Source organism: Monodon monoceros, unplaced genomic scaffold, assembly GCF_005190385.1.
Source record: "Monodon monoceros isolate NGI ecotype Baffin Bay Population unplaced genomic scaffold, NGI_Narwhal_1 Super_Scaffold_19, whole genome shotgun sequence".
Lineage (NCBI taxonomy): Eukaryota > Metazoa > Chordata > Mammalia > Artiodactyla > Monodontidae > Monodon > Monodon monoceros.
The window spans coordinates 80,727,063-80,754,481 of NW_021703775.1; the positions used below are offsets into that span (position 1 = coordinate 80,727,063).

A 27,419-nucleotide genomic window follows, 5' to 3' on the forward strand; every position below is an offset into this window, starting at 1 on the left:
AAAAGAACTCACTTCCACTTTGAATTCGCTTCCAGGTCGCATTCTCTCCCTGGATTCCCTGACCGGGCCCCCCCAAAGCCTCAGTCAGCCCAGACAGCCTCGCCCTCCCGGGTACCTAGACCCTTCGGCCTGAGCAGAGACCCTAAGAGCTTCCTGCTCCTCCCTGCTGAGAAAAGGGAAAGCAGTTCTTCGCCCTCCCTATATTAAGGTCGCTCCCAGCCCCACCGACTCCAGGACCTCACTAGTTAGCCTTCCCTAACTCCGCCACTTTCCCACTTCCGGGACCGGCGCTTTTCCCGGCGCCCGGAAGTGCGTCATCACCCAGCGCCCGCCCCCCGGCCCCACGCCGCCCAGGCGCTCGCGCTCCCGGAGGCCCTGAGATTACGGTGCTTGCGTGCACTGCAGCGTCCCGGACGGGAACGGGGGTGGCTGCTCCTCGGCGCCGCGATGCAGGTCTCCAGCCTCAACGAAGTGAAGATTTACAGTCTCAGCTGCGGCAAGTCCCTTCCCGAGGTGAGTCACGTCGGGTCCTCCTCTTCGCGGGGCAGCCGCCCCTTTCCTCCTCCCTGTTCCTGGTAGTTTCAGCTGGGCCCGGGCCGGCCCCAGACTAGGGGAGGCCCAGAGTCCAGGGACGGTGCCTGGGGGAGCTGGTCGGTGCTGGGAGACGAGGACAGTGCTGTTACCGCGCCAGAGCCTGGGCCGAGGGGTGATCGGGATTGATGAGTTGGCTTGAACTTTTTGCGAGTAAAGTTCTCTAGAACAGAGGAGCTGTACCTTTGGGCTTGTATAATGTTCACAGCCGCTGCCACACCGAGGAGGAAAACGTGGACAGATTGGTTGACAGGTATTTCTCCCCCACTTTAATGCCCGCTCATCAGCTCTTCGTTGAATTCCTGTTATATGCCAAGTTCTAGAAATACAGCAGTGAAGAGAAATGCAGACTTTGTGTCAGCAGCATTTATGATGTGGACGGCAGTATTTTTGAACCTTGCTGAACTTAACTCGATTTCGTTGAGTCTTAGGACATCAGAATTGGAAGGCGTTTGGAAAGTCAGCCATTCTCTTCCAATCTTTTCATGTTGAAAATATGCAAAAGTTCCAGCGAGGGGAAGGGTGACTTGTCCAGAGTCATCTGCCTAGGCTCTGTAGCTTGTATGTTATTTCTCATAAGTGCTGGTCAGGCTGCTGTCGAAGCACTGCCAGTGAGAAGAAACTTTTGGCAGAAGCTCTTCCATTTTGAGACTGCTTGTTAGACAGTTGTTTTAAAACACACCCCCTGGGCTTCCCTGGTGGCGCAGTGGTTGAGAGTCCACCTGCCGATGCAGGGGACACGGGTTCGTGCCCCGGTCCGGGAAGATCCCACATGCAGCGGAGCGGCTAGGCCCGTAAGCCATGGCCGCTGAGCCAGCACGTCCGGAGCCTGTGCTCCACAACGAGAGAGGCCACGACAGTGAGAGGCCCGCATAACGCAAACAAACAAACAAACAAAACACGCCCCCTTTCTACATGCCACGGTTGCTCTGAGTCCTGCCCTTGGAAATCAGAATAAGTGTAACTCTTCCTTGTGTCTGACCCTAAAAGATTTGGAGCCAGTGATTAGACTCTTCTCAGAATTCAGGTTAAATAACTCCTTGTTCTCCAGCTGTTTGTCACACAGCATGATCCTTCTCATTTTGTTCTTTCGTTCTGCACATTTGCTGAGATGTGAGTACCTGCAGGCAGCCCTGTTCTCAGTGTTGGGATACGTGATGAACCGGTCAGATAAGGTTCCCTGTTGGGGAAAAGGATAATAAGTAAGCAAATAGGACAACTTCAGATACTGAAAAGTGCTTTGAGTGTCTATAAGAGAGCACTTGTGGATGAATTGTTTAGAGAAAGTGGTTTGGACTCAAGCCCTCAGGGAAGGCCCCTCTACAAGGGGGTAACATTTGAACAGAAACTTGGTTGATGAAAAGGATTGAGTCTTTTGAAGATGGGAGAAAGGAAGAGTTTTCCGTACTGAGGGAACAGAAGGTGTCAGTGACCCACAATGGAAGGCACTTGGCACGTTGGAGAAACAGGAGAAGCACGGTTGTGGCTGTGGAATGCTCAGTGGGGCAAGAGGGTGGGGACAGCTGAGGCTGGAGAGGTGGGCCTTGTAGGCCAAGGCAGGAAATTAGGGTTTTATTCTTAGTGCTGTTGGAAGCTGTTGCTGGGTTTCAGACTGGCTGCTCTCTGGTAAATTACTGCAGCTGGGGAGGGTGTGAGTGGGGATGAGTTAGATGGTCCAACTGAGAGACGGGTGGCTCTGGCTAGGATGGTAGCAGAGGAGATGCTAAGACTGGGTGGGGTAAAGGAGGTGTTTTGGAGGTAGGCTAATGGGACTTGCTAATGGGTTGGATAGTCGTAGGGAGCTGAGGTGAAGGAAGGAGTCAAGAGAGAACTCTTAGGGTGTGGATCTGAATAACTGGGTACACGGTGTTGCTGATAACTGAAATGGAGAATTGAGCACATTGGGGGTCAGGGGAAGGTAGTGAGCAAAAGGCATGAAAACTTTTATTTTTGATACTGAAGGTTTGATGTTCTAATAAACATCAGGTGGAAATGTTGAGTACACGGGTATGTGTATCCTGTTAGGGAATCTCTCTAAATCTTCTTTTAAAGTAATTCTGACTTATCAACAAATTGCCTATTTTGCTTTACCTACTTCAAATGTAAGATCAAGCAGGGTGTTGTTTTTTTTTCTTCTTTTCTTTTCTTTTGTTTTTTTTTCAACAATGGCGGGATGCCTGTCCAGTGAGAGAATTAGGTCATCAGCATTTCCAGAGCTCTTTTGCTGGGTTTCTGGTTAAATTCTTTGGCATCGGTAAAGTGACGTTCTCTATCAGCTGTGATTTTGTAGAACACAAAGAGGATGCCTGATATCAGTGACAACTTTCAGTTCTTTGTTGAACTTTTAAAACTTAGACTGGTTCATTCCTGCCCCGTGCTGACTCTGTCTGGTGTGCTCTCCTGTAGTGCTGTCAGTGTGTACAGAAACTGCAGAGTGAGCTGTTTTTTCATCATTTTTCAACTCTTTTCCATCGTCACCGTTGTAAGGAATTTCTGGCTCTTTTAGGTCCCAGGCTCCCATTTAGAAGGCAATCTCAGTCCCCTCCCCTTTGCCCCAAGCTCCTGATGTGTGAGACCAGCTATTGAATGAACTGCCCCCTTCTTTAGCATAACTCCCTGAGAAGAGGAAATCGAATCCCCTATGAAACGAGAAGCCCTTTGTTTTGCTTCTATTAAGTTGATGTAGAAGAATGTATCGAGTGCCCAGAAATATAGTTTAACATCACCTTTAATTGAAACATTTCTGCCTAAAATGAAATCAGAGCAGTATAATCACAAAGACTAGCACAGACCTGTAAATCAATGCCCTAAACACAAGGCAGGAGGAGAGCTCTGGCTCAGACTGAGGCCCTTCAAAGAGTGACACCTGTTCCAGCGTCCACACTGCCTCAGGCGTCACACTTAGGGTCTTCAGGAGTGGGGCTACATGACCAGAGAGCCCTCAAGATTATAATGTCCTGTGTCTAACATGGGCTGTACACTGGGTTTCTGCTTTTAGAAATGACATCTGTTAATTTTTCTCTTGCTTTTCTTTGATCTCCTGAGGGTATGTTTTCTTAACCTCGTCATTATTGACATTTTGGGCTGGACAATGCTTGTTGTACAGGCTGTCCTGTGCATTGTAGGAGGCTTGGCAGCATCCCTGACCTCTACCCACTAGGTGCCAGGAGTGCCCACCCCTTCCCATTGTGGCAACCAAGTACACTTTAAGAATTGCCAGATGCCCTTCGGAGGCAAAATTGCCCCCGGTTGTGAACCACTGCTTTAAGGTAATCGTAACTGGTTAGTGCTTCATCGTTGGCATCTGTTCATGCAATGGACTTACGCTGCAAGCTAAAATAAGGTACAGGAATTACAGAACAAAATCTAGTGTCAGCGAATGTGACTTTTAAAAGTATCATTTCTTTATTATCAAGTGTCAGCTATTTGGTCAGGTTTATTTATCTAGGTTTATGTTTTGTAAAAAATATATTTCTTTAAGAAACTTTCTCCATTTAATGTTTGCTTTTTAAAATTTCACTTAAAGTTCCATATGTTAGTTATAACCCATAATATTTGAGGCTTACTCCTTTCCCTTAGGTTGATTAGATGAACTAGTTTTCTCTTGTATAAAATATAGTAGTTCTAAAAATTTATTGTCTAGTATATGTAAATATATACCAGAAAAAAATCCATGTAACAGGATGTTAACAGTAGGGTTAGGATTACAGAGTATTTTCATTTTCTATGTTATATATTCCTGTGAAGTTTCAATTTTTTAATATGAGCATGTATTATTTTTGTAAGCAGAGAAACAATTCAAGTAAATATGTTTTAAAATAAAGTCTCTTTGTTTTCTTTAAGTGGCTTTCTGACAGAAAAAAGAGAGCACTTCAGAAGAAAGATGTTGGTGAGTATTATTTTTTTCATTTCAGCTACATTTGTGATCCACGTTATAATGCTTTTCTCATTTATTGTTATCATATTTAAGTGAAGGTTTACAAAAACACAGTGGAATTCATGCAGTGGAAAATAAACTTCCTGCCCTTTTCCTTCTTTTTTTAAAAAATTTTAATTAATTAATTAATTTATGGCTCTGTTGGGTTTTTTTGTTGCTGTGCGCGGGCTTTCTCTAGTTGGGGCAAGCAGGGGCTACTCTTCCTTGCGGTGCACGGGCTTCTCATTGCAGTGGCTTCTCTTGTTGCGGAGCACGGGCTCTAGGCCTGTGGGCTTCAGTAGTTGTGGCACACGGGCTCAGTAGTTGTGGCGCACAGGCTTAGTTGCTCCACGGCAGGTGGGATCTTCCCGGACCAGGGCTTGAACCCGTGTCCCCTGCATTGGCAGGTGGATTCTTAACCACTGCCAGGGAAGCCCCCTTTTCCTTCTTAAGAAAACCTTTGTTGTGCTTGATACAGTCCCGTGGGTATAGGGTTTGATTTTACCTACTTAAGCACTAGTAAGTTAGCTTGTTACTGTTTCATGGATGATAGCAGAAGACGTAAGACTCCTGGGTCAGAGACAAGGGCTGCATTACTCAGGCGGCACAGCAGATAGCATGATCACCAGCATGCTCTGTCACCCCCCTGCCCAAGTTCCACAAGGGCACTCAGTGCGGCCCAGATGGGTGCACTGCATGCAGTGGGTTTGTGTTGCAGCTGAGGAACACTGAACTTGAGAAGTCCACTGCCTTTACAGCAAGGAGTAGACACGCCTGCTCTTTGTCTAGAGGAGACTCACCTGTGGAGGTTCCCAGCTGCATAAATAATGCTGAGAAATGGCTCAGGTAAAGGAGTGGCCAGGGCCTCACAGTCTTGCCATACCCAGCAAGACCAATAGGAATGCAAGCAGTCATAGAAGGACTAGCTCTCCTAACAGTTCCATAATCACTTTGTTTTCCAGTGTATCATATCTTTTTCCATTTGTTAAATCCATTTGTCAGTTTTTGAGCTATAGAGACAATGGACATTTTCTTTCTGAACGAAGTAATTTTACATACAGTACATATGAACATGAACATATGGTCATTGTAGAAGATTTTGATTCTTTAAGTTATGACAGCAGGGAAGATAGGTTTGTAAGATCAGTTTTTAACTTAAATCATTTTGGACAAATTTTCATTAAATTTTCTCTATTACAACTTGTCATAGTTGAAAGATGATTAAGTTCCCACATATTTTGTTCAAGTTATTTTCTGAAAATCAAAGACCTAAGATATTGAAAAGGTTTCTGGATGTGAGATAAATACGTCAAAGCAAGCATCTTGGAGAAGAAGTAGGCTTTATATAAAATTAGAAAATTACAACTTTAAATCAAAGGAAAAGAATAATTGCTGCTTTCACAGTGCTTACTGATTTTGATTTCTTCTGATTCTCTCATTCCACTCCAGTGTTCTAGTGTGTAAGAAAACAGGTTCAGATTACTTAGAGGACAAAATTGTTCATTGACTCCTTTCCAGCCCATCTCAAGAGTATCGTGTGTCTTCCAAATTTAGTGGGCCATTCCTGCTCAGTTGGTTGGTTTAGTGAACAAGGCAGTAATGTGCCAGAGAGTCATACACAGTCCTCACAGTGGGCGCATTGTTACAGTAGCAGCCAGCAAGAATCCACACTTTCTTGTTGCAGGGAACCAGGTTTTGTGAGAGTACGTTTAAGTGTTTTGACCCAGAGATTGCTCTAAGGCTTCCTCTAGCCTGGATCTTCTTGGCCGCAGATCAGTGCTGCCACAAAGAGGCAAAAGTCAGCTTGGTAGCAGCTTCTTATATAAAGTTAAGATTTTAAAGGTTTAGACTTGTTATTATTTAGGAGAAAAAATGGTAAAGATTTTTGTCTTAGCCATGATCCATGATTGAATAACAATAGTGGTTTAATGTTTATTCTGTTGCCCCTTTATCCCGGGCTTGAAACTGGATGTTTGATGCACTGTTATGGACATTTTTTTTTTCCAATTAACGATGACACTTTTTCCTTTTTGAAAAATAAAAATAAAATACTTAGTTTAGAAAAATAAGGTATGAGCTAAGAGAAGAGCTTGCTGTGTCATGGGCGGGGCTGTGTCCGTGCGCTTTCCCGAGGCTGGGAGGCACAGGGACGTTGCCATTGGTAGTGACCCCGCTCTGAATACTGTCTTCCTGGACACAAGAGTAAGCACATGGCGGTTAAACCAGTTATTTATCTTCTTTCTTTGTAGATGTCCGTAGGAGAATTGAACTTATTCAGGATTTTGAAATGCCTACTGTTTGTACCACTATTAAGGTATCAAAAGATGGACAGTATATTTTAGCAGCCGGTAAGCATCTTTTTGGTTATGATTTACATATACTTCGTAGCAGGAAATGTTATGATGGGAAAGGTCACTTTTTAAAAATTACCCTGACATTTTATTATTTAAAAATTTCAAACATATAGAAATATTGAAAAAACTGTACAGTGAACAGCCTGTCACCTAGATTCTTCAATAGTTTACTGTATTTGCTTTATCACATATCTGTCTACCCGTCTTTGTGCCATCCATCAATCCATCCTGTATCTTGATACATTTCAGAGTAAGTTGCAGGTATTAGTATACTTCACCCCTAAATACCTCATTAACTAGAGTTCAGTATTCGTTTATGGCTTTTTTTTTTTAAAGATAAATTTGTATAAGTACATTGATGAGTTTGGACAAATGCATACGCCTGTGTAGCCCAAACCCCTACCAAGATACAAAACATTCTTTCATCCGGAGCATTCCGTTATGCCCCCCACAGTCAATCCCTGCTCCCACTCATGTGTAGCCGGCCGCTGCTGTGATTTATTTTTTCACCACAGACAAGTGTAGTCTGTTTTAAATGGACTCGTGTAAATGCAGTCATACACTATGTATTTTTTTTGTGTAAGACTTATTTCATCTAGGACTTCATATTTCAGGTTTATTCATGTCATTATACGTGTCAGTAATGTGTTCTTTCTTTATTAGCAAATGGTATTTCCTTATAGGAATATGCCACACTTTGTTAATTTATTCTTCATTTGGTGGACACCTGGGCTATTTTCATTCTTCGACTGTTACTGGTAAAGCATTATGAACCGTCTTGTCCAAGTCTGTTTTGAGGACATTGCTGGGTCAGAGGGTAGGTATATGGTTTTCCAGAGCAGTCAGATCGTTTTGCGCTCCCACCAGCGATGAATGATGGTTCCAGGAAAGGGCATTTTTACCGTAATGATTTTCTCTGTCATGTACTAGTATTTTTTATGTCACTAAGATTTTATGTTAGCAGTATTCATCAGTATCAAAAAGTCAACAAATATAGGGAACTTTTAATATATTATAAGTTAGAACAGCATTACCCAACCTTTTTATGGTTGTGATTTTGCTACATATATCCTGGGTATTGTCCACTTAAATTTTTTTGTTGGCTTAACATTATCCATCTATATCTCTTTTCCAACCACTTTCTTATTTGACAACTTTTATACATCCACGTGCTAGTCTCTTTTGTTCTGTGTTAATGGTTGTCTCATTACTAACACTATCCACATTTTTTAGCGTCCAGTTTTATGTTCAGAATCTAAATTTTAATTATAGATTATATGTAACACATATATTGTATATAGAGTATGTGTGTGTATATATACTATACTATATACTATTTTTAAATGAGATCTTGGGCTTTGATCCATGCCAGAAAACATAGGACTACTTCATTCCTTTCTTTTAAAAATATCCTTAGTGGTTTTAAAAGTCAGTCTTTTTCTTTTCATGATAAACTTATAAAAAATGCAAACATTATAGAAATACATAAGATAAAATGTGAAAGGCCCTAAGATTGCACTAAAATACACAAGATATCACTGTGCTTATTCCTCCATCTTCTTTCTGTACAGAGTACTGACACTGTCATTGTTGAGTTTTACAAAAGCCAGATCACAGTATAAGCGCCACTCTGCAGCCCTCACTGCACCCGCTGTACCCACTCTCCCTTTCACTTTGTAATATGTTTTGGCAGCTTTCCATGTCAGGAGTTACAGGTCTGCGTCATCCTCTTTATAACCTCTATAATGATTTACCATCATTTATTTAACCGTTTCCCTATCTGTGGACATTTAATTTGCTTTCAATTTTTGGCCATCAGTAAATAATGCTGCGGTGAACATTCTTCATGTCTTTGGTACACTTATGGGTGTGTTTCTGTAGAATAAATTTGTATAAGTTGAAATACAGATATAAGGTGTATGAGCATCACATGTTTTACAGATATTGCCAGATTGTCCTCCAAAGAATTTCTAATAATTTATACTTATCACCAAAGTATGAGAGAACTTTTTTTGAACATCACTCTCAATATAGATACTAACCAGTTTTTCATCTTTGCCATTTGATAGACAAAAACTAATTTTTTTGAATTTTTGAATTTTATTTTTTATACAACAGGTTCTTATTATTTATCTATTTTATAAATATTGGCAAAAACTAATTTTTAAAAAATCTACTTTGTTAGGTTATTTGTGAAGTTGATTAGTTATTTGTATTTCATACACAGGTGTATACATTTTCCGTGTCTTGCTTGTTTATATCCTTTGTTCATTTTTCCCTTGGGATGTTGGAGAGGGCTTTTTTTTTTTTAATATCTTTATTGGCGTATAATTGCTTTACAGTGTTGTGTTAGTTTCTGCTGTACAACAAAGTGAATCAGCTATATGTATTCATATATCCCCACATCCCCTCCCTCTTGAGCCTCCCTCCCACCCTCTCTATCCCAGGCCTCTAGATTGTCACAAAGCATCAAGCTGATCCCCCTGTGCTATGCAACAGCTTCCCACTAGCCGTCCATTTTAGGAGAGCCTGCTTTTAAATTCTTTTTGTTTGATATGCTTATAATGAATCTTACTTACCTCTAAACAAAAAGTATACTCAACATATCTGCAGGATATTGATAATGAAAAGTATGTCCTTTAGGTTTTACATCACATTAAATTTTTTTATAGGAACATACAAACCTCGAGTTCGATGTTATGACACCTATCAATTATCCTTGAAGTTTGAAAGGTGTTTAGATTCAGAAGGTAAGTAAGAGGTTATATTTGAAATCACAAAAATAGTTTTTATTTTTAGCTGCTTTTCTGCTTTTTGAAATGGGCATGGGTTGTGTATCAGTTTTCTGTGCTGTGTAACAAATTGCAATAAACGCAGCAGCTTAAAAAAGATTCATTTATTAGCTCACAGCTCTGTAGGTAAAGTCCGTCCAGGCTTTTCTGTGTTCTGTGTTCTGTGTTCAGGGCTGACCTCAAGGTGTCAGCCAGGTGGGACTCTTCCAGAGGCCCTGGGCAAGACCCCTTTTCAAACTTACAGGATGTTGGCAGAATGCAGTTTGTTTTGGTTGTAGGGCTAGGGACCCCTCTGCTGCTGGCTGTCAGCCTGGGGGCATGCTCAGCTTCTAGAGAGCCCTGCATTCCTCCTCACTTGGTCCCCTCCTCCTTCAAGCCAGCAGCAGCTCATTGGATCCTTCTCGTGCTCTGAATCTCTCTGACTACCCCTTCTGCCACCAGCTGTAGAAAACTCTGCTTTGAAAGGGCTCGTGTGATTATAAATCTTTCCTTTGCCATAGAACGTGATGTAATCACAAGAGCGGTGTCTCCTCACATTGATAGCGTCCACCCACACTCTCCAGAGGAGGGGACTGCCCTGGGGGGGAAGGTCAGCGGGGTCATTCTTAGAATTCTGCCTGGCACAGGGCGCAGGTTGAAATGGGAGAGTTCAGGTATTTTTGTCAGGTGGCCCCATGTTTGAGATTGAGGGAAAAGAAGTTAATGGGATTATGTATTCTCTTAACTTGTTTCACTGTCTTCTTTTTAAAAAACAGTACAAACTCCATGTGCTGCTAATAATAACTGTTTTCATTCTTTATTTTCATTTAGCAGGTATACTATGAATGAGTAAAAAGTTACTGTTACCTTTTTTAAAGCAAAAAGTTTTGAGTTTTTAATGTTTGTTGTTTTACTTTGAACATCTCAGAAAAACTGTGACAAAATTTAGAAGTCATTATGTTTTGTAAATTTATTATTTAATTTGCTTCAGTTCTGTAGAAAATCTAGCTGATCTGTATAAAGAAACTATAAAGCTTTTAATTTTCCATTTGGTGTTTTGGGGGGGGCAATATAGCATGGAAACTTTGTTCTTGTGTTATGTAGGTGCAAAAAGGGAAGAAAAACCCAGCATTTGTATATAGTATTTGTGTTGAGTTAGAATCTTTGCATCAAATTTGTATTTTTATTAAAAAAATGGACTGATAATTGTATTTTTCCTATTCCTTATTTTTCAGTTGTCACCTTTGAAACTTTGTCTGATGACTATTCAAAGGTATGCTTTGTAGCGTTGGTTTATCCTGCCTGTCCTCAGGAAATGAATGAGAGGGATTTGTTTTTATGATAAGTGTTTTTATGATGTTTCTATTGTTAAATTTAAAATGGCTGTATAGTAAAATAAAACCTATTGTTTTCTATTAATATATACTTAGTTTGTCACATGTATGGGATAGAGATAGCCTTTGGCCAGTCTAATATCGAAATAAGTTTGCCATAGCATGTATGAATGAGACCTTATCTATATTTTTAAGAATTGGTAGCAGTCATCTTTTTAGACCATCCTGTGTTCTAGATGTGTGATTTTCATTATTGCATTTATTTTCGTTTTCTTATTCATATGTGAAAAGTACAGCAGCAGTGTTGTATGTTTAATTTTCTTAACCCTACAAATAAGTGGTTGTGCGTATACTGAAACAGCTCAAGACACAGCTAATATATTTATGTTTCCTTTTCTTTCTTTTTTGGTGCCATTAGTGCATCTTTCAACTCTTGTGGTAATTTTCAACAGTTACAAGATTGTCGGTAAAAGTGCCTTATTCAGTTTAAAATGAAAAACTTTTAGAGATGTCATCATGAAGGAAAATTGAATTTTCAGAGCTGACATGCTTTCTATGTTGTCTTCAGTTCTGGAAACTATGGGGTACAGTTTATCCTTTTGCCTGTGGTAGCCGTTTATCGTACGTTTTGGGACTTGTAATTTTATAGTATATTTTCTCTAGATCTTGATAAATTTGCTTTTCAATACCATCTGCAGATTTTTAAGATGCCTTTGTAATACGTTAAAGTTAAATTTATACAAGGAGCCTATCAAACTCCGTGTGATAATAGTGAGATTACTAAAACGTGTTCTTAAGTAAAATAGGAAATGACTCGCTGAGGTTACTGAGCAGTGCTCTACATTACAAAGTGCTGGTGCCAGATAGATGAAGAGCATTCGTATTAAGTCTTTCAGTTAGAAGGTAAAGTTTGCCAAAAACCTATCTAAGATGCAGGAAGGCATTAAGTAACTAATGGAGAGGTTTGATTCTCAAACACATTTCTTAACCATCATGGCGAGTTGTGTTTATACACATGCGTTTACAAAGAGCAAGGAGAAGGATGAGAGAGATCAGAGATTTTCTTGCTTTGCCGGTTTCAGTGATGATGATGAAATAAATACTTTAACCTAAGCAAACTAATTTTCTTGTTTCATTTTCAGATTGTCTTCCTGCATAATGATAGATACATTGAATTTCATTCACAATCAGGTTTCTACTACAAAACCAGAATACCAAAGTTCGGGAGAGATTTTTCTTACCATTATCCATCCTGTGACTTGTACTTTGTTGGCGCAAGGTATTGGGGTCTAATCACCCTTTGTTTTCTCCTTTCCACCTCCCCAAGCAACTTCTGTTCTTAAAATTGAGGAGAGGGATTAAAAGAAGGATAAGACATTATCCCTGCCTTATGGTTGCTCAAAGAGTGTAGTTCCAAAGTGACTGGCTCATTTAGGAATTACATCCTTGATTTCTATTAGCGTGGTGCTCTAAATCTAGAGAGACATGGGTGACCCAGTAGTGTAGCAGTGGTGTGGAGTCAGTATCTTAGCCCCATTGCATGCATTTTAAAACTTTTATTCTTAAATGCTACCTTCTTTATGATTATAAAAATAAGTCATATCCATTTTAGAAAATTGGGGAAATATAAAAAAGAATAAAGAAGAAAAAAAATCACCCATAATTATGCCACTCAGAGGAAACCCTTATTAGTATTTTATTGTTATTTCATTGTAGTCTTATATACATACACTTATAGATACATTTTGGATCTTGTATTCTCCGTGTTATTTGTAAATAATATCCTACTTAATGACTTCATAATATTTCCTTGGCACATGGGTCGTTTAAATCACTTTTATGCATGAACAAACTTACAAGTAAGGTGGTTATCTTTTAGGGTTAGAATGCATTTTTGTATCAGTTTTACAAAGGGAAGTGATGCTTCATGACAGATCCATGTTTCTAAAAATTATATTTGCTTGAAGAAACGTTCATTTTAGTTTCCTGGATTTTTCACTTTATTCATTGTTTGACAGCTCTGAAGTTTATAGATTGAACTTGGAACAAGGACGGTTCCTGAATCCTCTACAGACTGATGCTGCGTGAGTGTTTTGTTATAAGAATCCTGCTGTATTTATTTTGGCCAGGAGATGAAGCCAGACGCCCACTTTGTTGTCAAATGACACGTGTTGCCTGTAAGCAGAGCTCTGGGCAACTTAGGTAAAAGAGTAACATTAAATTTTTTCCCACACAAAAAATTCACTAGAAGACCTGGGGATGTTGTAAAATTAAAAAAAAATTTTTTTAATATATGTGAAGAGTTTTTAACTCACTCCAGAAATTCAGTTGCTGTTTTTTTCTGTGTTCTTTAAATTTTCATTCATGATTTAGTTTTGTGATATTTTCTGTTATAGAGAAATTTTGAAATAACTTGGAGTACTATTTTTTTATTTTATTTTGTTATGCTTTTGCTGGCAGACATTTAAGAGTTTTTCACGTTTTCTTTTCATCATATGTTATGGTCTGTACTTTTGTTTTATTCATAGAGAAATCCTTTAGGGATGAATCTGTCATAATAGTATTAATACTGAGTAATAGTAACAACAACAGTAGTGAAAGTACTTACTATGTGCCAAGCGTTATTCAGGATTTTATATATATTCACTCATTTGAAACTTATAACAAATTTTTACAGTATAGGTACTGTTGTTATCTCCATTTTACAGATAGGGCAGCTGAGACTCAGAGAGGGTAAGTAGCTTGTTTAAGTTCACACAGCTAGTATAGAGTGGAAGCTGGATTACTTCTCACCTATGTATATAATGAGCCTGTTGGATTTTCCTTATTGCTTTGAAGGGGATTTTTAAAGGCTGGAAGAACAGGTAGTGATAAAAAACCAGGTAAACTCTGGGTTACTTTTCCACATTGATTTGAAATACTCTTATTTTCTTTAAACAGAAATTATAGTAATGTCACGATGCATCCTTGGATAATAAAAAGTTACATGCTTTTTAGTTGCAGAATTTCCTGTTTATAATAACAACTTTTATTTATTGTCTTGTAAACTCTAAACATTGTGCTGAACATGTAGTTTTTTCATTTAATCCTCACAACAACCTATGAGATTGGTGAATGCCATTTTTCAGAAAAAGAAAACGAGCCTAGGTCAGTGTACTCAACAAGCTGGTCAAGTCTCAGGATTGGCGTAGTGATAGCCTGCGTTCTTTTTGCTTTGGGAGAAAATATATTGGGAAACGTGTTCTCGCGATGGTGGAATAGTGTTTTTGAAGAAAGCCCTTCCTTGTCTCGTCCCCTGGCAGATAGAGTGTCACCCTGGGGTCTGAAACTGCGGGGACTGTGTACAATGCACTGGCCCCTTCAATGCCTCGGTGCTTCTCATACGCAGATGAGCGAGAGAATCTGCTGCCACCTTATGCACAGCATTGCGTTTACTGTTTGTTTAGAAAGTATTGAGTGTCTGTCGTCCCCGCCCCCTGCAAAAGTAGATGCTAAAACTCTCTCCCTTATGGCTTTACTATTTTAGGGAGAATAATGTTTGTGACGTAAATTCAGTGCATGGCTTATTTGCCGCAGGAACAATAGAGGTAAGCGTACGTTGACTTTATTTTTTAGAACATTTGCTCTGTATTTGATAACGAATGGAGTTTTATTTAAAGACAGTGTTGCTTGGTTCCTAAGAGCAGGGTGCTAATGAAGCCACAGCCCACTGGTTTGCTTTTCGTATGGACCGTGGGTCACGTTCCACAGAGGTACAGCTGTGCCGTTGCTGCAGACTGTGCCCCTTGTGCATTGATGTGGTCTGCGAGGGCCATCATCGTCGGGGGTGAGACCTGAAGTCGCTGCTGGATTGCCAGCTCCAGTATGATTGCCACCCTTGTTCTTAACAGGAGGCAGTCCCAGCTCTCTGCTGCTTGATAGTTTTATGACTGACTTTCCCTGAGGCTTGTTTTTCTCATCGGTGAAATGGAGATGATAATACTTACCTTGGCAACTGTATAGAGGTGCTGTGCTGGTGAGAATCACATGAAAGAACCTATTTGAAAACATTATAAACTGGAAAGGTATATGGGGTTTTGATTTGGACATCCTCTATAGTAGCATTCAATAAATGCACAACATTTTCATTTTAAACTACAGCACCTTTCAATCAGTGTCCTTCATGCTTACCAGAAGTTTTTCTAGATTTGCATTTTTTAATGACAATATTGTTAAATACTCCTAATAAAAAAAAGGTAAAAATGTCAAAAACGTATTATTAAAAAAGTACCCTTCTGTGCCTTCCAGTTGCCAAATCCTCGTACACCCGAGGTAACTCTAATGGCTTGCAGTATTCTCCTTTTTTGTTTTTCTGTGTATGTGCAGGTATGCATATGTGTTAGTAATATGGTTTTAAAAGTTTTTCACAAAATTGAAATTATACCATGGTTCTTCATTTGCTTTTTTTTTTTTTAATGTAATGGCATATAATGTACGTCTTTATACATTGGTACTTGTAATTACTTATAAAGCTAAACTAATTTTTTTTTAATTAATTAATTTATTTTTGGCTGCGTTGGGTCTTTGTTGCTGCGCGTGGGCTTTCTCTAGTTGTGGCGAGCTGGGGCTACTCTTCGTTGCGGTGCGCGGGCTTCTCATTTCAGTGGCTTCTCTTGTTGTGAAGCACGGGCTCTCGGCACATGGGCTTCAGTAGTTGTGGCTCACGGGCTCTAGAGCGCAGGCTCAGTAGTTGTGGCGCACGGGCTTGGTTGCTCCGTGGCATGTGGGATATTCCCAGACCCGGGCTCCAACCCGAGTCTCCTGCATTGGCAGGTAGATTCTTAACCACTGCGCCACCAGGGAAACGCCTAAAGTAATTTTTATAAACTGATGGATAGGATTCCATTGTTTGAATGTACTGTAGTTTATTAAACCAGTCCATCTGGATGAAATTTAGGTTTCTTTACTAAAATTATTTTTATGTTAAAAGATTAAAATTTGAAATGGAACACATGAGGTTGATTTAATGGAGACATATAAAACTGTGTTGACAGTGTTATAATACTGTTAAGCCTGAGTCAGGCCAGTGAAGCAGTATCTTGCTAATTACTTTTCTTGAGATTACCAAGGGGAAGTTTTAAAATAATTTTCTTGAAAAAATTGTTTATTTGAATAGAGTCCTTACAGAGTAAGTTAGGCTAGAAATCAGGAAGCGTGCTCTGTAAGAGAAGTTTTGTATTAGAGCAGGCTGCTCTTTCACCAGCTGTTTTTTTTTTGTTTTTTTGTTTTTTTTTTGCGGTACGCGGGCCTCTCACCGTTGTGGACTCTCCCGTTGCGGAGCACAGGCTCTGGACGCGCAGGCTCAGCGGCCATGGCTCACAGGCCTAGGCGCTCCGCGGCATGTGGGATCTTCCCGGACCGGGTCCCCTGCATCAGCAGGCAGACTCTCAACCACTGCGCCACCAGGGAAGCCCTCACTAGCTGTTTTAAGACCAGCCCTGAGACTTGTTGAAAGGGCAGCAGAACCCCCCAGACCAAAGGCTGGGTCCCTGAAATTCCTTGGGTACCTTGATTACTGGGGGCTTGAAATTTGATATGCATAGTTAGACCAGACTTTAAAATTCATTTTACATTAATTTTTTAAAAAATAAATTTATTTCTTTCTTTATTTTTGGCTGCATTGGGTCTTTGTTGTTGCACGCGGGCTTTCTCTAGCTGCAACGAGCGGGGGCTACTCTTCATTGCGGTGAGCAGGCTTCTTATTGCAGTGGCTTCTCTTTGTTGCAGAGCACAGGCTCTAGGAGCTTGGGCTTCAGTAGTTGTGGCATGTGGGTTCAGTACTTGTGGCTCGCGGGCTCTAGAGTGCAGGCTCAGGAGTTGTGGCACACAGGCTTAGTTGCTCCGTGGCATGTGGGATCTTCCCGGACCAGGGCCCAAACTCGTGTCCCCTGCATTGGCAGGCGGATTCTTAGTCACTGTGCCACCAGGGAAGTACTAATTTTTATATTATATGTTGGATTTTGATTTCTTCTGTGATAGTTATTATAGTACATATATTAAACATTTATCATTGATACAATAATATTTACAAATTTATAATTTCCCAGTTATACCAAAATGTCTTTCATAACTCGTCTCCCCGCTACCACACCAACCAAATCAAGGTCCATTCAAGGATCATGCATCACATTTTGCACTTGTTTTTCTTAACCATCCTTCTTTTCTTCTTTTAAATTATAAAAGAAATGCAGCTAATGATAAAACATTTAACAGTACTAAAAAGGGGAAAGGTAAAAAGTTTGAAAAAGTTAATTTTTTTTTTAACATCTTTATTGGAGTATAATTGCTTTACAATGGTGTGTTAGTTTCTGCTTTATAACAAAGTGAATCAGTTATACATATACATATGTTCCCATATCTCTTCCTTCTTGCATCTCCCTCCCTCGCACCCTCCCTATCCCACCCCTCTAGGTGGTCACAAAGCACCGAACTGATCTCCCTGTGCTATGCAGCTGCTTCCCACTAGCTATCTGTTTTACATTTGGTAGTGTATATATGTCCATGCCACTGTCTCACTTTGTCACAGCTTACCCTTCCCCCTCCCCATATCCTCAAGTCCATTCTCTGGTAGGTCTGTGTCTTTATTCCTGTCTTACCCCTAGGTTCTTCATGACATTTTTTTTCTTAAATTCCATATATATGTGTTAGCATACGGTATTTGTCTTTCTCTTTCTGACTTACTTCACTCTGTATGACAGACTCTAGGTCCATCCACCTCATTACAAATAGTTCAATTTCGTTTCTTTTTATGGCTGAGTAATATTCCATTGTATATATGTGCCACATCTTCTTTATCCATTCATCCGATGATGGACATTTAGGTTGTTTCCATCTCCTGGCTGTTGTAAATATAGCTGCAATGAATATTTTGGTACATGACTCTTTTTGAATTATGGTTTTCTCAGGGTATATGCCCAGTAGTGGGATTGCTGGGTCATATGGTAGTTCTATTTGTAGTTTTTTAAGGAACCTCCATACTGTTCTCCATAGTGGCTGTACCAATTCACATTTCCCACCAGGAGTGCAAGAGTGTTCCCTTTTCTCCACACCCTCTCCAGTATTTATTGTTTCTAGATTTTTTGATGATGGCCGTTCTGACTGGTGTGAGATGATATCTCATTGTAGTTTTGATTTGCATTTCCCTAATGATTAATGATGTTGAGCATTCTTTCATGTGTTTGTTGGCAGTCTGTATATCTTCTTTGGAGAAATGTCTATTTAGGTCTTCTGCCCATTTTTGGATTGGGTTGTTTGTTTTTTTGTTATTGAGCTGCATGAGCTGCTTATAAATTTTGGGGATTAATCCTTTGTCAGTTGCTTCATTTGCAAATATTTTCTCCCATTCTGAGGGTTGTCTTTTGGTCTTGTTTATGGTTTCCTTGGCTGTGCAAAAGCTTTGCAGTTTCATTAGGTCCCATTTGTTTATTTTTGTTTTTATTTCCATTTCTCTAGGAGGTGGGTCAGAAAGGATCTTGTTGTGATTTATGTCATAGAGTGTTCTGCCTATGTTTTTCCTCTAAGAGTTTGATAGTTTCTGGCCTTACATTTAGGTCTTTAATCCATTTTGAGCTTATTTTTGTGTATGGTGTTAGGGAGTGATCTAATCTCATACTTTTACATGTACCTGTCCAGTTTTCCCAGCACCACTTATTGAAGAGGCTGTCCTTTCTCCACTGTACATTCCTGCCTCCTTTATCAAAGATAAGGTGACCATATGTGCGTGGGTTTATCTCTGGGCTTTCTATCCTGTTTCATTGATCTATCTTTCTGTTTTTGTGCCAGTACCATACTGTCTTGATTACTGTAGCTTAGTAGTATAGTCTGAAGTCAGGGAGCCTGATTCCTCCAGCTCCGTTTTTCGTTCTCAAGATTGCTTTGGCTATTCTGGGTCTTTTGTGTTTCCATACAAATTGTGAAATTTTTTGTTCTAGTTCTGTGAAAAATGCCAGTGGTAGTTTGATAGGGATTGCATTGAAACTGTAGATTGCTTTGGGTAGTAGAGTCGCTTTCACAATGTTGATTCTTCCAATCCAAGAACATGGTATATCTCTCCGTCTATTTGTATCGTCTTTAATTTCTTTCATCAGTGTCTTATAATTTTCTGCATACAGAAAAAGTCAAATTCTTATTCCCCACGAGATAATCAATGAGACTTTTTTTTTTTTGTATTTTTCTAAAAATATTCTAGTATTTAAAATGACTGTGTTTTATCTGTTTAGGGCCGAGTGGAGTGCTGGGACCCGAGGACGCGTGGCAGGGTTGGCCTGTTAGATTGCGCCTTAAGTAGCGTCACAGCTGATTCTGAGTAAGTGGGAGTGAAGTCGCAGTTTAAATACTCATCAGCTTCTGATTTAAACAAACGTATCAACACTAAATTAAAATCAGTTGCTAAAGGATGACACTCTTAAAACACGTTTATCTGAGGTTGTGGTTTTGTGATTGTTTTATGTAGAAATCCTTTCCTGTGAAAGGTCACTAAGTGGGGAAGCCAGATGGAATTCCTTATTTATATAGTTGCCGTGGAATTTTGTTAAAACGAATACACTGCAGGAATTTGTATTTCCCATTCTGTAGGATATGGTGGTGGAACCAGGAGTCCACCACTCCATTTAACAAACAAAAATATGTGCTTTGAATTCTAAGGTAGAGGGAAGCAATGTTTTTGATATTTTCTTGTTCCTATTTGGCCATTCCTACACTTAAAATAATTGGAAAAGTAAATCACAGTTGGGGGATGAAAACCTCTAAAGCTTGAATTAAGTAATACCTATAAGCCCCCTGTCCTTTTCCCACTCACAAGAGTACTTACTGTTACACTGCTTGGTACATATGTTTTCAGACTTTTTTTTTTTTTTTTTTGGCCTTGACTCATGGCTTGCGGGATCTTACTGCACCAACCAGGGATCGAACCCGGGCCCCCGGCAGTGAAAGTTCCGAGTCCTAACCACTGGACCGCCAGGGAATTCCCTTCAGACATTTTTCTGTGCTCATATTAGCACATGCAGATTATCACTCTCTTTGTCAGATCCTTGACATGGGATTAGTTGCTGTAATCTGCTCGGGAATGCCCTTTCTCTGGGGTCTTGTTATTCATGGAAATGTCATTTTACTTTGTCTTTTCAGTTGATCAGACATTTATCTACAGTCATGTCACATAGGAGGTGGAGTGTTAGATGGGTGGGCTGAGAGAGACTAACTCTAAATTTATTGTAGAATTTTGTGTGATTTGCATTTTTCTGGGGGAGAGAAGAAGAAATATAGTTCTTTCTTTTGAAAAAATCAGCTTTGTAAAAAAGCATTCTTGACCTAGAAATAAAAGCTAAGAATCACTGAATGGAAAGATGTCTGTTTCTAATGTATACATTTTTCCCTGTGTCATAAGTAAAGAAAAAATTTTTTCCATCTTTTAATTATGACATTGAAAGTGAGTATAGGAAATTTTTTTCCTGAGTATTGTTACTGAGTTTTATTAAAGTAATGCTAATGAATAACTTCATTAGTCATGGTATGGAGTATAGTGTATTAAACAATCTAAAAATGGAAAACTCATTCTACATTTGATTTTTCATTTTGTTTTGGAATTACTTAGACATTTTTATTGTGAAATGTACACATAAAGAAAAACTCATAAAACATTAATGTGCAGATTACTGAATTATGAGTCTCTACATTTGTTAATAGAATAAAGCAATGGAAAATGCTCATTAGTATTCATCAAGTAGGTATGAAAGAAAATGAATCAGAAACTTGTTTATTTTTAGAAAGTAGAAAATCAGGTTTAAGTGAAAGATATTTACTCACTGTATAGGAAGCAAAGAGGTTAATTTTCTCTTACCCTTAAGCATTAACTTGTGTTTGAATTAGAATAAAGAGACTTGTGTACAAACTCTGTCATTAATTGTTTCATCTTGAAAAGTCATTTAAGAAAACAGGCCAGCAGGAGTTATTTGCAGTATGTCTTAAGGTTATTTCTACTTTAACGACTACAGTAGAAGTACCATTATACAAAATTTAAGGAAGGGATGTTAAAAAATAATCTTAACTGTGGTCTCTAGAAACATGGGAGTAGTTTTTCTTTTTTTGATAGAATATTGATTCACAGACATTTTTGGTGGCCTCTTTTGTCCTTAGGGGTGAGGCATTTTTCAGCTGTCATGATGGAGGTTATTTTATTTATTAAAATTTTTTTTTAATTTTGTAAAGATGATTTGTACTTAATGTAAAAAGATACTAAGCAGTTTCAAAAAATGCACAGAAGAAAGTAAAAATGACTCCTGCATATATACAGGTAGGTCTAATTTAAGTAACAGACCACTCTTGGTTCGTGAAGGATGCTTATAGTTTTTCACTAGTACACATCTATTTACAGTTTTATGATTATTTCCTTGGAAAATATCAAGAGCTTGAACAGCATACATGTTCTTAAGGCTTTTGGTGCCCATTGCTAAATTGCCTGACAGAAAAGGTAACATCAATTTAAAGGTCTTCCTACGTGTACAGAGTGCACCTTCTCCCATCTTCCATAGCCCAAGGTGTTTATCCCATTATAATAATACTAAGATGTCAGAAAGAGCCCGGGATAGCAAATCAAAATACAGCTTGGTAGAAATAATAGCTTACAGTACTTTCTATTTGCCAGGTAGCGTTCTAAGTTCTCTACATATATTAACTTATTTAATAAAACAACAACAGTCTTTGATGCAGGTACTGTTTTGTATTTATTTTACAGATGAGGAAGTGTTGACCAATAGCCTACGTAAGCCTTTAAGAATTATGCGGCAGAAGCATATTTATTTCTAGGGAAAGATGTTCCAAATATGCTGTTAAGTGGAAAAGCAAATCATACAGTTCCCTATAGAGTTTTATCACATTTTCATAAGAAAAACAGTGAACTTATGTGTCTAGTCATAGGGACAAAATCTGTATATGTTACAAAGTGTTAAAAGTAGCTCTGCCTGCTGATTCAGCTTCAGGTGATTTTTTTTTTTTTTTTGCGGTACGCGGGCCTCTCACTGCTGTGGCCTCTCCCGTTGCGGAGCACAGGCTCCGGACGCGCAGGCTCAGCGGCCACGGTTCACGGGCTCAGACACTCCACGGCATGTGGGATCTACCCAGACCGGGGCACGAACCCGTGTCCCCTGCATCGGCAGGCGGACTCTCAACCACTGCGCCACCAGGGAAGCCCCAGGTGATTTTATTTGTTAGTTTTTTTATGCTTAGCTTTATTTTTTTCCTACACAAACATTGTAAGCCGTCACCTCTGTTATTTGACATAGGTAGAGTTCTGGGAGGTGGAGCCAATACAGTCAGAGAAAGAAATACGTGTTAAGTTTCGGCTAGCGGAGGGCAGGCTTCTGTTCTTTGCAGACGATGTGATTGTCTGCCTAAGAAACCCAGTAGAACTAACTGAAAAACTATAAACGCTAATAAGAGAGCTAAGTAAATTGGTTACAAAATAAATGTACAAAATCAGTGGCGTTGATGTTTATCAGCAATATCCAGTTAGAAAGATACAATGAAAAGCAGTTCTCATTTATAACAAAATAATTTACAACAAAAAAATTGCAAAGTACTGAGGGATAAGCTTAATAAGTGACTATCTGAAGAAAGGGACAAAATTTTATTAAGAAACAAAAAAGTTTGAATAGGGCTTCCCTGGTGGCACAGTGGTTAAGAATCCGCCTGCCAATGCAGGGCACACAGGTTCGAGCCCTGTTCCAGGAAGATCCCACATGCAGCGGAGCAACTCAGCCTGTGCACCACAACTACTGAGCCTGTGCTCTAGAGCCTGCGAGCCACAACTTCTGAGCCCGTGAGCCACAAGTACTGAAGCCCGCGCGCCTAGAACCCGTGCTCCAAAACAAGAGAAGCCACTGCAGTGAGAAGCCTGCGCACTGCAATGAAGAGTAGCCCCAGCTAGCCGCAACTAGAGAAAGCCCGCGTGCAACAACGAAGACCCAACACAGCCAAAAATAAATAAATAAAATAAATTTTAAAAAAATACAAAAAAAAAAAGTTTGAATAAATGAGGAAAAATAATGTCACCGCACTGAGAAATGATTCCAGAGTTCATTTTGAAGAGTAGATGACTGAAAGTGATACAGACGAGAGACCTCCAGGTTCCCGTGGATGCTTCAGTGTAGTTGCAGGCTGAGGCTTTAGGTGGCATAAGAGACCTGAGGATGCCAAGAGTCAGCAGCCTGGACTGAAGGTCCTGGTCCAAGGTCGTGGAGACAATAGGTATTGAAATCAGGACTGTGGCCTGCTTCTGACTCATCTTCTAGGACCCTTTCCCCCTCAGAGCGTTATTCTTGGTTACTGAGTGAGAAGCATACTCCAGATTCAGAGCCATAAACATCCATCATTTTGTTACCTTTACAGGTTCTGGGTCCCCGTTTGGGGACTAGTCTTTATTTTAGCTTGACATCACTAACTTTAAAAATGAAAATGGGGGGCTTCCCTGGTGACGCAGTGGTTGAGAGTCCGCCTGCCGATGCAGGGGACGCGGGTTCGTGCCCCGGTCCGGGAAGATCCCACATGCCGCAGAGTGGCTGGGCCCGTGAGCCATGGCCGCTGAGCCTGCGTGTCCGGAGCCTGTGCTCCGCAACGGGAGAGGCCACAACAGTGAGAGGCCCGCGTACTGCAAAAAAAAAAAAAAAAAAAAGGGTATATCTATGCCCGAATATAAAACTGTTTTCTCTCAAGCAAAAAAGGGCATGTTTCTGTAAATACCTTATCCTGGCTTAATCAAAATGAAAGATATTGTCATACTGATCTTTTTCAATTGGTTTTATATTTTCAGAAACTTTTTTTGCTTGTAGCTACTTTGAAAATATTTCTTACAGTTTTTAAAGAACATAATCTACAGATTTTTAAAGTACATTTATAAGTAAAGGTTGTTTTTCATTTTGATTAAGAAAGTTTGGCTACAATTACCTTTTAAACAGAAGACTAAGAAATGTGATTGTCCCCATTAGAATTGAAATGAAGATTAATAATGAATTTGTTATTTGGAAGGAGATTTGGCCATATATGCACGAAATACAAATGTTTTGCCTTTCAGGATAAACAGTTTACCAACGATCTCTGCTTTGAAATTTAATGGTGCCTTGACCATGGCAGTTGGAACATCCACAGGGCAGGTAAATATGTTTAAGTTGCAAACTTCACGCTTCATTTACTACTTCAGGGGCGTGTATGTATCATGGGAAGCATCCACATGTCTGTTCACTCTGGGAACAGAAAATGAAGCATTATTGTTTTGGTCAGAGTGGAGAGGGTACTCAGAATGCTGTGTTCCTTTAGTACCTTGAGAAATTCCGGTTCTGGCCTGAATGGTTGGTGTGAGAGGCTCTCGAGCTGAAGCTGCAGTGGGGTATGCCTCAGGTGTCCTGACTGTGGTTTAGAGCAGCCTTTTCTAGAGAGCGTGGAGTGGAGTTCCGTGGTCACACAGGTTTGGGATTCTCCAGATTTCTACTCTGTGAGGTTTATAGTGCATTTAAATATCTATTGAAAGCTCGGAGAATTCCTGCAGACAAAAAATGTGTTGAGTAAGTATTTCCAAAATGTATTAGCCCAAGGAACCTTTTTTTTCACCCGGCACTATCACCCACATGCGGTGCTGTGCGTGGTCAGTGGGACATACCTCAGCAAACGCTAGTCTGAGGAGTACAAATGAAAGAGCTTCAGGGATTTAATTTCATCTTTTCTCTCTTTCCTTCAAGGCAGAGCCCACACACTTGTAAGTCTGTTCTGACCTCAGCACAGGTGTGAGCCCTGCTTCCAGTAGAGTTACTGCCTGTGTCATCTGTCACCTGGGACTGAGATCCAGCTTCACCAGGCCCCTTGCCTATCAAGACAGGGCTCAGAAGAGACCCCCCCCTCCCCCCGAAAGTCATAACCCTGCAACCGCCATCTGTCTTGAATCTACCAGGACTGTCTTCATTATGCTTCTTGTTCTTGTTTCTGTCAGCCGCTGTGACAGTGCCTGGTACCCAGTAGGCCCTCAGTGTATATATTTGTTGAATTCATAAATGACACAAATTCTTGTGGACTTCCCTTTTGATTCCTTCCTTAATATAGCTAAGTAGTTCTCAATCTTAGTGTGCCTAAAAACTACTCTCAGGGTTGAATTCATAAAACCATACACTGGAAGGGTAATTTAAGAGATTTTTCTGGAGTATTTTTTGCTGGCTGACTTCAGAATCTTTGTACCCTGAGTGAGGGGTGTTCATTGTGTTGATAAAAAAGGTAATGAAGCAAATGGCAGCCGTTTTTCTAAGTTTTAAAAGTTTCAAGATAAAATATGTAGTTCGTTTTAAACAGAAATAACTTTTTTTCTTTTTAGGTTTTATTGTATGATCTTCGGTCTGATAAGCCATTGCTAGTTAAGGATCACCAATATGGGCTGCCCATTAAATCAGTTCATTTCCAGGATTCATTAGATTTGATTTTGTCTGCTGACTCTCGAATTATCAAAATGTGGAATAAGAACTCAGTACGTATTTTTTGCTTTTAACGTTACTTACTATTTGCCTATTTTCCATGTAATGTTTCTTTTCTTTCTGTTGCCTTTTTTGAGCAATGTGGGTTCTCGAGAAAGACCGTTAGGCGCTTCACTGGAAGTCAGTTCCTTCGGGATAGATACTATTCATATTCAAGACAGTCAAGATTGTTTTCTTCCTGTTAAGAAGGTTTCCTCGTTTGCTAGAACAGGCATGCATTTTTACATGTTCAGTTAGGTAGAGAGTAAATCATTGTTTAAAAAAAAGATTGATCCATGAGAAACTCCCTAGATTTTGAGGCTGTCTTACAACCCTTGGAAGGTTTTTATGAGCTACTACTAACCTTTCCGTATCAGTATTATTATACATCTCAATTTCATACCCTTTCTGCATGTCAAACAATTGGATTTTAGATATGATACCTTTACAATAATTTCTTATAGTGTTTTTCTTAAAAACAATATTTTCGTCAGAAAATTTGATGTTCCCTGCCCTTCTGAGTGTCATTTAAAAGGTAGCAAAACCCTGTGTTGCTGGTTTTATTCTGCTTTCTGTTTTTGCTTTTTCATTTTAAAACCTAAGTATTTTGAGAGAGTAGTAAAAGATTAGTTCATCAACTGGGAAAAAATTCATTCAGTGTAGCAGTTGCTTTTAAGAGTCTTTGCGTTTATTGATTTCAAACAGCATCTTTAGTCAAAAAGTGTTACTTCAAAAAAAAAATTCATTTTTGAGATGAAGTGGGTGGAGGGCCCAGCAGCCTCAGCATTAGTTACCGGAGGGCAAGCGTCGGTCTCTCCTGTGAGGGCTGCCCGCGTTTAGGGCAGAGATGCCACCAGCAGCTCCGTCATGGTTCAGCTACTGAGCAGAATCCCTGCCTGCTTGGACCATTACTTTTGTTTTTCATTTTCATTTTGTCAACTCTCAAAGTATTGACCTTACTTAGCTCCCTTTCTTTTTTTCTCTGGATGTGCTGTGGAGGTTCAGAGTTATCCTTGGGGTGTGTCCCGTCTCTCCAGCCCTGTTACCTTTGCAGCTCCTGAGACTCTGTTAGGGAGAAGAGGAAGCGCTTCCGGCTTTTCTCAATTCCTGGAAGAATTACCCTGACGATTGCCTGGGAACCGACTATGCTGCTTTGAGTTGGAGGGTTTTGAGGGCTTTCTTGGGAAGATACATGGTGTCTTAGGCTGGAATTTTCTCTGCTCTTTTCTGATAATCCAAACTAGTTTACTTTGAAACAGTATTTCTTTTTAATACTACAAATGCAAACATTTTATTTTTGAAAGGTCATAGTATACTGGGAAAGTAGAAGTTTCCCTTGACCTGGCTTCCATCCTACCTAGTGGTAAACTTACCAATTTGGACGCATCCTCCCAGGCCCTCTAACTGCTGCATAGTTTTCCCCAACACGGATTTCTGTGAACTGTGGCCCCTTTTCTTTTTTGTTCCATGCTATTATTCCCATTTCACCTTCCTTTTTCCTTCCGTCTTTCCGTTTTTTTGTTTCAGGGGGCACTTGAGACGAAAGGGAGGTAGCCATGCGAGTCCCATTGTCTGTCTTCAGTTAGAACCTGGCTGCTGTTTTTCACTGGGTGCAAAATTAGTTTTTTAACTGCTGCCCCCACTTTGCCGTGGAGCCTCTAATAATGGGTTAATAAATGCAAGAGCTGGCAGACATTTTCAACAGCAGTTCTTGAAATCATGTTGTAGTTGCTACAGTAAGTTTTATTTTGGTGTTGTTGCAGTGACTAAATACGTCCTCTTGACCAACACCCAAATTACTTGGTTCTGCTTGACTTGCTTTCCTTGTTTATCTTTCTCATCACCTTTTTCCACTCCCATCTACTTACTTTCTGTCTTTTCTCTTTTACTTCTTTTAATTTTTAAAACTATAGTATATTTCCCCCCACATT

The 27,419-nt window shown here is 39.8% G+C and overlaps 1 protein-coding gene across 1 annotated transcript in view; it reads left to right on the forward strand.

The window, feature by feature from the left end:
- The first annotated feature begins 357 nt into the window (after nucleotides 1–357).
- Nucleotides 358–27,419, forward strand: part of NOL10 (nucleolar protein 10) — an 86,780-nt gene continuing 59,718 nt past the window's right edge. The window contains exons 1-11 of the mRNA XM_029232113.1: nucleotides 358–513; nucleotides 4,435–4,480; nucleotides 6,757–6,855; nucleotides 9,534–9,611; nucleotides 10,868–10,905; nucleotides 12,109–12,245; nucleotides 12,985–13,050; nucleotides 14,493–14,553; nucleotides 19,225–19,310; nucleotides 24,069–24,147; nucleotides 25,353–25,502. Of these exons, the coding sequence (XP_029087946.1) occupies nucleotides 448–513; nucleotides 4,435–4,480; nucleotides 6,757–6,855; nucleotides 9,534–9,611; nucleotides 10,868–10,905; nucleotides 12,109–12,245; nucleotides 12,985–13,050; nucleotides 14,493–14,553; nucleotides 19,225–19,310; nucleotides 24,069–24,147; nucleotides 25,353–25,502 (906 nt within the window). The 5' untranslated portion in view covers nucleotides 358–447. The remainder of the gene's footprint in view (nucleotides 514–4,434; nucleotides 4,481–6,756; nucleotides 6,856–9,533; nucleotides 9,612–10,867; nucleotides 10,906–12,108; nucleotides 12,246–12,984; nucleotides 13,051–14,492; nucleotides 14,554–19,224; nucleotides 19,311–24,068; nucleotides 24,148–25,352; nucleotides 25,503–27,419) is intronic.